Source organism: Ambystoma mexicanum, chromosome 11 (genome assembly GCF_040938575.1).
Source record: "Ambystoma mexicanum isolate Mex_15411 chromosome 11, UKY_AmexF1_1, whole genome shotgun sequence".
In the NCBI taxonomy this organism is placed as follows: Eukaryota; Metazoa; Chordata; class Amphibia; order Caudata; family Ambystomatidae; genus Ambystoma; species Ambystoma mexicanum.
Window position 1 is genome coordinate 861,271,377 of NC_090934.1, and position 12,157 is coordinate 861,283,533.

Sequence of the window (12,157 nt, forward strand, 5' to 3'; positions counted from 1 at the left end):
GAGCTTCACTGCCGGGAGTTAAAAAGATGCTGGAGCAGAACTTCCATCCTCTGCCCCAGGTCAGTTGTCTCTCGTGGTAATTTCAGGAACAGGTCACAGCAGTTGACAATGGTATCTGTGCAGAGTGTCAGCTTCTATGCCAAATGGGGGGGGGGGGGTAACAGTTGCCCTAAGCACCAATCATCAACAACTGCACCATTCAAATATTTGGTGTGCAGCCTGTTAGTGCTTGCCACCACACACAAACATTTGCAGGCATTCTCTGGGGCAAACTCGGGCATGTGGATTCCAGAGAAATCCCATGCATAGAACCCCTGCAGTTCCTGCTGGGTAGCCCCACTCATCCCTTTGCGAGCTCCTGGTTGGAGCTCATGCCAGCAAAAGGTCCCTACGTGGTGATTCTCAGCCTCCACTAAATCACAGTCAAGTGCAGCAAAGTACAATTTCCACGATACTAGATTTCACAACACCGAAGGCTCAATGTCGAGAGCCTCCAGAAGAAAAGGCTTCTTGTGAGCCAACATAGATACTACTCACACAGTCACAGTCTTACAGTACACTGCCACCAACCAGGACCAGCACAACTGACCGATCATGATAATGACACAGGGAGAGTGCAGGGAACTTGGCAGTATTCCATGACACCGACTTTGGGGGGCTTACTGGTCCACAAAGGTCCACATACATATATTTGAGTCCTGTCCCGAGTGAATCTGAATATAAAAGTGTTCAGGGAATTCAAAGAACAAGCAAAAAGTGGAGGGGTCTCACAAAGGTGTGCTGAAGAGAACTTTCTTCCTTACAAACCTAATCAGGCCTACAAGGAAGCTGGTGATTGCCAGTGAAATTGTACATGTTAAGAATGGAGAATACTAAGAGTTCTTGGTGATGTCTTGTACCCGATACTCGCCTTGGCTTTGTGTTTTGATTTGCTGTTGGAGGTGTGGCTAGTGACAGAGCAATTGGTAGTGAATATTTTGCCCTTTTTTTAAATAATGCTTTAGGAAGGATGTAGGGGCCAACCACTGTAGTGAAAGGCCACTAATTTGGTGTGCATACTGCTAGTGGGATGCCTCTCCCTATTTAATTGGCCCACCTCCAGCTCCAATGTATACAAGAGATGACAATAGTTCCCGGGGGCCTTAATACGGCCACCTGGAGTGTGTGTTTGGCCAAGGTTTTAGGCAGTGGTCGAAGTGAGCGGGAACGTTCTGGAGCAGAGTTCCACTACTTTCATTTTTTACTTTTAACAGTTCCACTAATTTTTGCAACCATTTTTACCATTCCAGAACTGTTCTCTGTAAAGTTAAAGCACATTTCTCCACCGCACCACCCAACAGCAATTACAGCTAAACCAAAATCTGTTTCAACTGAACTAGATGTCAAGCCGCATGGCGGCAACCCTTGCAAAATGTGTTGCACGTTGCTCCCCGCCCGGGTCACAGTTCCACTTCTTTTTTGGCACACTTCTACCTTTAGGACTTTTAAGTTTACCCTGGTCTAAGAGCTCTCTTTAAAAGAGCTAACGAGGCTGTTCCTGGGAACTAATCTAGAGACTCACTGGAAGTGTCTCTTGTGCTTTTGGGTATGCATGCCTTCAAGGGTTTCTGTGCGGGAGTGGTGTTACTCACTCTCTCTGGAGGTAGGCCTTGTGCACTATGGAAGTTGCAATACAGCTCTCTTTGGGAGTGATTCTAGGGGCTGTGGGTGGAGTTGATTCGAACTGTGCTCTCATATATTTAAATCCAGCCTTTTTCATTCTAGGGTTCAGCAAACCATCACTTACTCCGGTGATCCGAATAAAACCTAAATCTCGGACCCCAGAAAAGGAGCCACATCAGACCTCTTTCAAGAATCGAAATGGGGGGTTCGTCTTTGGAGGCCCACATGCCAGCCCTCAGCCTCCGTACACTAACATGCAGGGGAAATCCAAGCACACCCCTAACCTCTCACACTCCGCAAACAGCCTCCCGGGGCCGGAGACGCGGGTGCGGCGCAGTGTGTACCATTCCACGTCGAAACAGCCTCTGACCACAAGCACCGATCAGAATGGTGAGTGACATTTGAAATGGGTGAGGATTGAGATGTTTAACACATCTAGAAGCGTTTACTCTGCGAGGATGTGTAAGTGTACAGAAGCATGAGTAAATTGTCACCTTTGGTTGTCACGCTTCTGAAAAAGCAAATTATGCTAATGGTCCAGGTAGAAATGTGGTGGCATGAATGTGTGCGTCTCAGCAAGCTACTGCATGGCTAAACTAATGTATATTAGTACCCGCTACGCAGGGTCAGACTGGACCATAAAATTGTCTCCAGCACCAATGAAAAATAGCTCATAATTGCAATTGACAATTCATTCCTTTTGTGACACGATTTGAATAGTACCCAAGGGGGAGTTTTTTGATAAAGTGTGATGCAAATTATACATTTAAAGAATATTTATTCAGCAACGCTGGTCCGAACTACTAGCTGCATGGTGAACTAACTCGCCAAACTGGTCCATATTGGCCAAAAAAGTGGTCCACTTTGACCCAAAAAACGGTCCCATACCAGCATTTTGTGTTTTTGGTTCTGCCATCGGCCTATTACCCTATAGGCCAGTCCGAGCATGCCGATATGAGGGAGCAAGCCAATCGGCCCGAGAGGTGTAGACAGGGTAGGGCCTGAGCAGGCAAGACCCACCCACAATCTGTAAATGCCCATTCAGCATTGCTGTGTGGGCATTTACATGTGTTAATGTCACTGCGGTGGGCCCCACTACATTAGCTGCATGCCCCACTTGTTAGACAATCCTGGGTATGCCTCTGATCGGCCCCCTGCAACGCCTTGAAAGCCTGTGTTCGGGCGGGGCTGCTTGCGCCCTTACTGCTGCCTGTGCCATTGTCCTCCTTTCTCCACCTTCCGTCTGATGTTGCCCCCTCACACCCAGACCCTTTCTGTTAGGTTCACCCCATCCTTCCTGCTATCCCCCGCACCTACCATATCTGCTCTGCTGACCCGCACCACCCTCTTTCTCGCTCTCGAGCCCCTGTTGCGTCTATGGCAGCCATCTTCCCTTGGGTAATGCTTCACTTTAATGAGGGTGCGCATAATAGCATGCACCACTTCATCAGAATGAGCAGTTTCCTTTTTTAGGAAAACATGCCAGTAGCAGCCTGCAAACCATACTAGGATGCTAAGGCCATTTACACCCACACTCATGGGCGGGCTTGACTATTACCAGGCCATATCCCCTGCTGAGTTTCTGGGATCTCTCGGACCTAATTCGCCTCGGCCTGGCAGGCCAGCAATGGCCCAGCCCACCTGCGAACGTGGGTGTTATCACCACTTTGGAAAAGCTGTGTGCAGGTCCCATTGCTGGAATAGAAAATGTTGTGGGTCACTGTAGCAAAGAAATGTCACATTCCTCCCAGTATTTTCAGTTTCAGCTCTGTCTTTTCAGTTCAGGCCTTTTTGTTCTGTCTTTTCTGTTCTACCCTTTTCAATTCTGTCTTTTCAGATCCATCTTTTCACCACACTTTCAGTTATGTTTCTTCATTTCTGCGCTATGTCTTCATGTTCTAGATTTCTGTTCCGTCAATCCTGTAATCATCTTCTAATTTTGTTCATTTCTCATTTCCAGAAACAGATGCCTCTCTCAGCTCCATTCGTGTTCTAGAGAAAAACATCCCCATCACAGACAAGTACTGTGCAGATACTGACAAGTGTGGGTGAGTACCTAGCACTTTCACCACAACAGATTTGAGTGCTTGCTAAGGGAGTATATGGTGCAGCAGGGAGCCCAGAGGTTCGGAGAACACTACATTATGTTTCATGCATGGGTTATTCATGTGTTATGTCCTTTCGCTGATGGACCCTTTCTTTGCAATTATTTTGATTGTTGGACTCATGGGTTGTTCCTGATCAAAGAGTTTGTTCTTGGGCTCACGTGGTTGCCTTTTTGGTGTGTGGGCTTTTTTTTTTCTTTTACTCATGGTTAGTTCGATTGTTGAGCTTATTAGTTGTTATGTTATTGTTCATTTGTTAGTTCATCCCAGGGCATTTTCCACAAGTGACCTTGTTTGTTGAGCTCATAGTTTCTTTGTTTTCACTGGATTTGATATTGGGTTTATTGTCTATGTCCCCAATGTAAGCGGTTTGTTCGGGTGAAATTATATCTACTCTCTGGGAATTTGGTTGATTGGACTATATTTTATTTACTTCTCTGGAAGACACGCAAATGAGGGTGGAATGTCTGTATACAAAAGTCTCAAAAGGTGGGCAGGGGAGAAAACCCTTTTTTGGTAAATTCCTCTCCACTTACCCCCATAAGATCTTGACTCAAAAGACGGTATTAGGCTAGAAGACCCAGAGGCCGCTGACCTAGGGCGGCATTGCAAGGAGAAACAGAATAGTTTCAAAACCCCTGTATCCTACCCTGTGCCTTTTATCTAGCTTGTGTCATAAAATTACTGGTGGAGTGGGATTGCAGTATTATAGCCATAGTCAAAGAGGTAACGGGGACAAGCGCTCGCGCAGCCGTTCTACATCAGGAGACATCTTGAAATATGCAACATCGTCTTTCACTCACTACCTACCTAATGAAAATAAGCCTGAAACTGGTTCAAACCCGCCATCCAAGTCTAACCCTAAAATATCGACACATCTATCCAAATATCTCTTCACGACCTGGTGGTTCCTCCCAACTGGGGCATCAGACTGATGCCTAGGAAAACAAAACCCGTCCTGACACCCCAAAATGCCATACCTGCCCCAAATACCTGAGCTCCCCTGCTGGGTCTGACAAAGCAGCATGACATCTACTACTATCTGCTGCCTCTTAGGGAGTTTCTCTGCTGGGCCTTTTAAGGAGTGTATGTCCAGAAAGGGGGCCTCTGTGCGAAATAGTTGCGCATCACAGAGCAGAACTCTCTAAAGTCAAAGTGGGCCAATAAACTTCTCAGTAACATGCAAAAATAAAATAAAACAGTTTATTCAGATGCAGACAATTGCATCAAAATATGATATGAAAAAGGTTTTACAACCTAACCACTTTAGAAATGCAAACTATACAAGGGCATAGTAGTAGAATCCACGCACGGCAGACTTTCAGAAGCATGGGTAGCATACTTTAAAAGGTAAGAGAACTTGAAATTAGACCACAGAACATGAGGGAAGGCTTAACCTAGTTACCACATATCGCAAAGCTTTTATTTGTTTATAGGTTAACACATGAAATCGATTTTGACCCAACCTGCACTGGTTTGAACAGGCACATATGTTAGTCTATCAGAATTGTTGATCTGATATGTGTTAGGAAAGCGATTTTTTTGTTGAAGCTTTCCTATCCCATTCAATGGGAGTGCCAGTATATCTGCAGTCTTTTTGGTGACCCAACCTGATTTTTGGATTGAGCTTTTATTAAACCTCACACATGGCTTAATACATTTGGTTTTGGTTACCAGTGCAGGCCATGTCAGTCTATTGCGGCACTACTCGGTGTCTTAAGCATAATAGTAAAGGAACACCTTGTTTTCCCATTCCTTTTGAACTATGGCCTTTTCCCATGCTAAGTGAACCCCACTTATACTGGTGCCAGTGGTACCTTGATTTTTACCTTTTTGTGGGCACTCCCAGGCACCTCTTTACTTTTTGCTGCATGTCATCACTGTGTGCAATACAGTGCTCCGAAGGGCTGGCCGTGTATTCTATCCTTGTTTTGCTTCACTGCCCTTTTGGCCGTCTTCCTCCTGGGCTGCCATAAGTAAGGGCCATGCATGGCCATCCTCTTTTAGGTTCTAGCCAGAGCCCAGCTGGTAGCCACTGTGTGTGCTTGGAACAGGCTTCTGCTGGGTATGGGACTGCAGGCAACCCCAATACAACCCTGGACCCTTTGTGAAGTGATGTTTGTACCTGAGCTGGCTGTCCATGAAATATCAGAATTTCTAATGTAGCAGGTCCCCTGATAGGTGGGCTGAGATCCCCAGCCCAGGATGTTGGATATTAGTGGATCTGGTGCCAAATTGTTCAGTCAACTACTGGATGCATGAATCCAATGTACCTGAGGCTGCAGAGGGATACCAGAGGACTACTGCTGTGGCCATTGTTGGCCAATACATAAACCTTGATGCAAAGCTCTGCTCTCTATTTGTCTCTATATAACTAGTTCTGAGTCCTGAATCACTAAGGCCATTCTCCTTGAGCTCTGGGGAGTGATGGACCTGTAACCGGCATCCAACTTCCGAAGTGGGGACCTCTGCTGTTCCCTGGATCCAGTTCAACCAGTTGCTGTGACATTTGCAGAGCATACTCGACATGGGCCCTAGACATTGCTGCTTTGCTGTTGCTCTCTACCAAGTAGTGGAGGATTACTGGAACCTGAGTCCTGCGGTCCCCTGTCCTCATGCCTGCAAATGCTGAAAGGGCTCGCTCAAACTGCTCACCGCATCTCAGGTGTCCTGATAGTCCCCTAGTGTTACTGGATTCATCAAAGAGGTTTTATCCTCAACTTCAGCCAAATCCAGCCTGTGGGTGGCCTATTCTGTTCATTTTCTGAGTGAGACTCTAGCCACCAGACCCATAGTTGTCATCTAAAGGACAGCATGCACCTGTGACCTCTTTACCTGCCATGCCATATCTCATGGTGAGAGCCTGGGCTCATGGTGTCGACAGCCCGGACATATCTGGGATTGTCCGTCTTGATCAGGGTTTCAACGGCTGGGTATCTTAACTGTTTTCTTGCCCTGCTGGTCCCAATTCATTTCAACTGGTGTGAAGTCCTAACCTGCAAGTGCTGTTGCCTTGCTTTCATGGTGGCACCTGAGCATAGGCGCCCAGTCTGTCGTCCATCTGGTGACTAAGATTGGCAGCTGTCCCTTACCTACGCTGAAAACCTAACTGTACTTTCATCCATATTGCAGCCACTGACTCTAGGACTATCTCTAGCGACTATCTCTAGCGTTGAGACCTGTCAGTTGATGGGAGAAATCAGAATAGCCTAAACTAGGTAACTTACCTTGAACTTTGTAGAACACTTTGTCCAGGTTAGAGATGGGACACATTAAGTTTAACTTCCGTGGACTGGGCTATCATGGTACCACCTCATAGCATTACAAAGTATATGATTTTATGTCCTAACATCTTTCCACCCACTTTAGGTCATTGTAGCAGTGTTGATATTGAAACTGTGTAAGTTATAAAGTATGGCCTGTGCCCCATTTGGGGCACCAATCTGTGATTGTTTATGTGCATATATTGTTTTTCTTGCCATTTAATTGCTTGACTTAATGCTAAATAGTATATTTGTGCACTAACCAGCATGCACACTTTGTTGCTTGACAGGCTGTTATGTATGTTCATGGTACACCAAACCCCTGATTGCCTTGGTCTAAGTGTTACTACTCAGACTTGTTACCAAGTAAGAGTTTGGTTAGACGTTTGTGTGATACCTTTGCAGATCCACTAAGGTTGGCTTCCCAGAACCCTACACCAGCAGTGGTTCTAAAAAAAAAAAATAACAAAACGCATTACAGAGATTGTACCCAGACCCCAGCGACTGTCTTTCACAAGCCTAGCCACTATAGACTTCATTTAGAACACGTTTTGAGGTGTTGTAGAAAGTTCTATGTCCGAATATAGACTGGCAGCTGACCAATGAGGTTGAGGGTGCTCCTTGCCTGCTAGGAGTGGATGTCCTTGGTCACTGGATTAGGTCCTGGTTTGGGTGTTTTAAGATCTTTTTGTATCTGGCAAGAGCCTTATCGGATCAACAATGTTATGGAAGAAAAAAGCTGTTAAATATCCATCAGATTCCCTTAGTTTCAGGCGGGTGCATTCTTCTTCCTCTGCAAGGTCTTCAGGGCGCTGTTCAAGAGTGCAGGCCAGCACCTCAGTGCTTAGAAGCATTGCCCTAGGAGTCTTACCTCATGCCCATCTCAGGAATGCAGTGGATACAGCCCAGTTCCACCATCTGTCCATTGAGTTCTGCTAATTGGAACCTTGTGGCTCAGGTGGGACCCATGCAGTTAGATTCATGGGACATTGGAATGTGGGCAACTTCTAAGCGCTGCTGGTTCATACTCTATTCCTCCTCTGGAATTCCACGGCACTGGGTTCTGCATAGAATTCTCTCTTCTGCATAAGGGGTTGAAGCAACGTATAACTATAGCTCCTTGATATTCAAAGCAGGTCCTGGGGGCTTAACGTCCTGCACTTAAGGGAACACAGAGTAGTGCATGCTGGCCCTCTGCAAAACCTACTACTCTGAAAAGGCAATGAGACCCCGTGGTAGGATGTTTTTTATCTTCTGGGTCAGGGAGGAACATGAATGTCTTTCTCCCCTTTCCTTTCTCTAGTGGCAAGTGACAACATGTCTGCCCCCTGAGATTTGGCAATCCAGTCAGGACACAAATCATGAATGCGCCCCCCATTTTTAGGGATCTGGTAAAGGTAAAGGAGGAGTGTCAATGCGGACTCATAAGTCATTTATTTCTCTCACTTTCTTGCAGCCGTGAGAGGGTAGGATACAGGATGTCACCAAGTGTCATTGGGGATTTTAGATCTGCCACCAAAACAAGAAGCAGCACGTTTGATCTTATAGCTCCACTTAACAGGGATTGAACCCGGAAACCAAAACTTGCTCCAGGTGTAAAGAGGGAATGTCTTAAGTAAAACAGCTTAAGTTACACTTCTGGCCAATTTCAGATCATAACTCTGACGGTTGTTAGGTCACAGACTTAAACACATAGGCTGGCAGCCAAACGGCAGTGTGCCGTTAATCATGCGACAACATGGAACAGAGACTTGAAGTATCACCACTAAAGGTACATACACTTACATACAAGGCAGAGTTGAACTAAATCATGGGTTCAGGGACATGGAAGTGTGTGTCAGGATGTATCGAGCAAGCCTTTTCGAGGAGCTGCACTCACACGTATGGGCTGCCACCTCACACATACATGAACTCCACAGTGGGCAATTGGGCCAGCGAGGGCTAGATGGCAACCCTCACAGGTTGTGCCTTAAAGGGAATGTTCAAAGTGCCATGTAGGCAAATCATTCTTGCATACGACATGGCCTGTAACTGGGGCATACATTTACACAGGAACCTGGAATGTTGCCAGAGTTATCTATGAAGAAGTATGGCATGGTCTCACACGGAACTCGCCCCCCCCTCCATTAAAAAGTAAATGCCTATCACACAAAAACACACGCTCTCAGACATGTCCTGTAAATCGGTCTCCAACACAGGTAACTATGCTTTTCTGATACAAAGGCGCAAGCAAAAAAGAAACGAATGGGTAAGATGTGCCAATACACCAAATCCATACAGGCCGTTTCCACTCACTGAGTGCAGTTACTGGGTAAACCAGGCTCTCATTCGTAGTTTTATATTGTTAGATTCTTGGTGTTTTTCACTAGAGAGTTTATTAATTGATTTCAAGTTTCTTCTATAGGCAAACAAGCCATACACTTCAAATCTACATCTAAATTAGTCACGATAATACATATCTATATTTATAAAAGTGAGCATTTGTGTGTTTGTCTGTGGCATGACGAAGGATTTCCTTGTACAATTCCACATTCCCTTTCACCAATCTGCACCAAATTTGGTATAGTTCCCTGGACATTACCGGCTACATGAAATGTGGACACCCCACCCATTTCCCTGGATTTCAGCACAAGTCAAATTGTGTGTGGATTTGTGGCTTGGCAAAGCATTGTCCCTCATACAATTCCACACCGTTTCACGAATCTGCACCACATTTGGTATAGTTGCTTGGACATTACCAGCTACATGACATGTGGACACCCCACCCCTTACCCCATATTTCAGCACAAGTCAAAATGTGTGTGGGTTTGTGGCTTGGCAAAGCATTGTCCCGCATACAATTCCACACGGTTTCACCAATCTGCACCACATTTTGCATAGTTACCTGTTGGGGGACATTACTGTCTACATGACATTTGGACACCCCACCCTTTTCCCCGGATTCCAGCAAAACTCAAAATTTGTTTTTTGGCTTTGTGACTTGGCGAAGTGTTGCTTCTTATACAATTCCACACAGTTTCACCAATCTGGACCACATTTTGGAAAGTTACCTGTTGGGACCCTCTGAACATTACTGGCTACTTAACATTTGGACAGCCCACCCCTTTCCCTGAACTTCAGCGCCTTCATACATGAGAAGGTTTTGCCTGGAATTGGCAAAACATCAATGTGGTCATAGAAGGACCGGTCCTCCACCCTAGAATGCACGGTTTCTGGGACATTAGCACTGCAATGCACCGCAACAAACTGCACCACACCAGCGTGAGGCAACAGTTGGGGAGATAGCACAGTAGGTCCCTGTATGCAGCAGCACACCAACTCTCGCCTCCCCCCCCAGCGTCTGCTTCGAGGTATGTCAGCCAGCCCCACATGCCAATTCTCAGTGCAGTTTACTTTAGAGAACAAAGGACATCAAGCAATAAGCGAATCAGAACAGCGACCTACTGGATCATTGATTTTCAACAATTGATGAGTGTTGTCATGTCTGTCCACGGAACCCAGGTACTTACTTGTTGCTAGTAATGCATATATGCAGCCCTAGGGATAAGTGGTGTTAGACCAGAAAAGTAATCCCATAGTCGAATGATACGTATAGTATGTTGGCCTGAAGCAAATCGCATCATGTGACAAACATCGCAATCCAAGAATCGGCAGTGTAACCAAAGGGCATACACATTTTGTGAAATGTCGGCCATTTGCTTTTTCTTTTTTCTGTTAAATGCTTTAGTAATATAGTTTTACAAAGGTAGCGAGGGATTGGTAACCCTAGGTCTCCTGGGGGCAACCAGACGTGGTCTCCCTCTCACTGTGCTTAGAGAGGCATCAGCTTCACCTCACTGATGATCCCCAACAAGGGTGAAACACGTGTATGGGGTTGCTGGTGGTACTCTCCTTCAGATTGGAATTGCCATTGTATTTCGGTGCTGGACTGCCCCTGGGCAGGACAAAGACTGATATGCAAATGGATATTTCCCATCTGTGAAAGGCACAGTGGGTAAAAGCAGTGGCTGCGAACTCTCAAGTGGTTAATAACCACTGAACAGGTTATCATGTCTGTTCTTGCGAGAGAGGGGCGCCCGCTACCTTTGTAAAACTATTTTCTAAGGAACCTGGGATTGGTAACCCTAGGTCTCCTGGGGGCAACCAGACGTGGTCTCCCTCTCACTGTGCTTAGAGAGGCATCAGCTTCACCTCACTGATGATCCCCAACAAGGGTGAAACACGTGTATGGGGTTGCTGGTGGTACTCTCGTTCAGATTGGAATTGCCATTGTATTTCGGTGCTGGACTGCCCCTGGGCAGGACAAAGACTGATATGCAAATGGATATTTCCCATCTGTGAAAGGCACAGTGGGTAAAAGCAGTGGCTGCGAACTCTCAAGTGGTTAATATCCACTGAACAGGTTATCATGTCTGTTCTTGCGAGAGAGGGGCGCCCGCTACCTTTGTAAAACTATTTTCTAAGGAACCTGGGATTGGTAACCCTAGGTCTCCTGGGGGCAACCAGACGTGGTCTCCCTCTCACTGTGCTTAGAGAGGCATCAGCTTCACCTCACTGATGATCCCCAACAAGGGTGAAACACGTGTATGGGGTTGCTGGTGGTACTCTCGTTCAGATTGGAATTGCCATTGTATTTCGGTGCTGGACTGCCCCTGGGCAGGACAAAGACTGATATGCAAATGGATATTTCCCATCTGTGAAAGGCACAGTGGGTAAAAGCAGTGGCTGCGAACTCTCAAGTGGTTAATAACCACTGAACAGGTTATCATGTCTGTTCTTGCGAGAGAGGGGCGCCCGCTACCTTTGTAAAACTGCTTTAGTAATATATTCTATGCTTTAGATTCGCACACAGTGCGAGGCCACGGCTTGAACTCTGAAATGCTAACGCAGACAGGAATGTCAAACTGTGCAGAAATACATTGTTTTCCTCTCTCACTAAGTCCTTTAAGTCGAGCAGAAGCTGCATCTAATCAGTAGTCCAGGTGCCGGTTTGTCTTGCAAGCACTGTTGTAAAAGGCAGTTAAACATGAATTATATTCTCCTAGCGGTGCTCCTTCACAGAGAAGGGTATTCTCTGCTTCAGAACTATCTGACCCTTAGCTCATGAGCCGTAACACAAGATAACAT

At 46.1% G+C, this 12,157-nt stretch overlaps 1 protein-coding gene across 1 annotated transcript in view; it reads left to right on the forward strand.

Moving 5' to 3' along the window:
- Positions 1-12,157, forward strand: part of MYRF (myelin regulatory factor) — a 568,116-nt gene that overhangs the window by 502,961 nt on the left and 52,998 nt on the right. The window contains exons 21-22 of the mRNA XM_069623888.1: positions 1,765-2,052; positions 3,623-3,710. Coding sequence (XP_069479989.1) covers positions 1,765-2,052; positions 3,623-3,710 — 376 coding nt within the window. The remainder of the gene's footprint in view (positions 1-1,764; positions 2,053-3,622; positions 3,711-12,157) is intronic.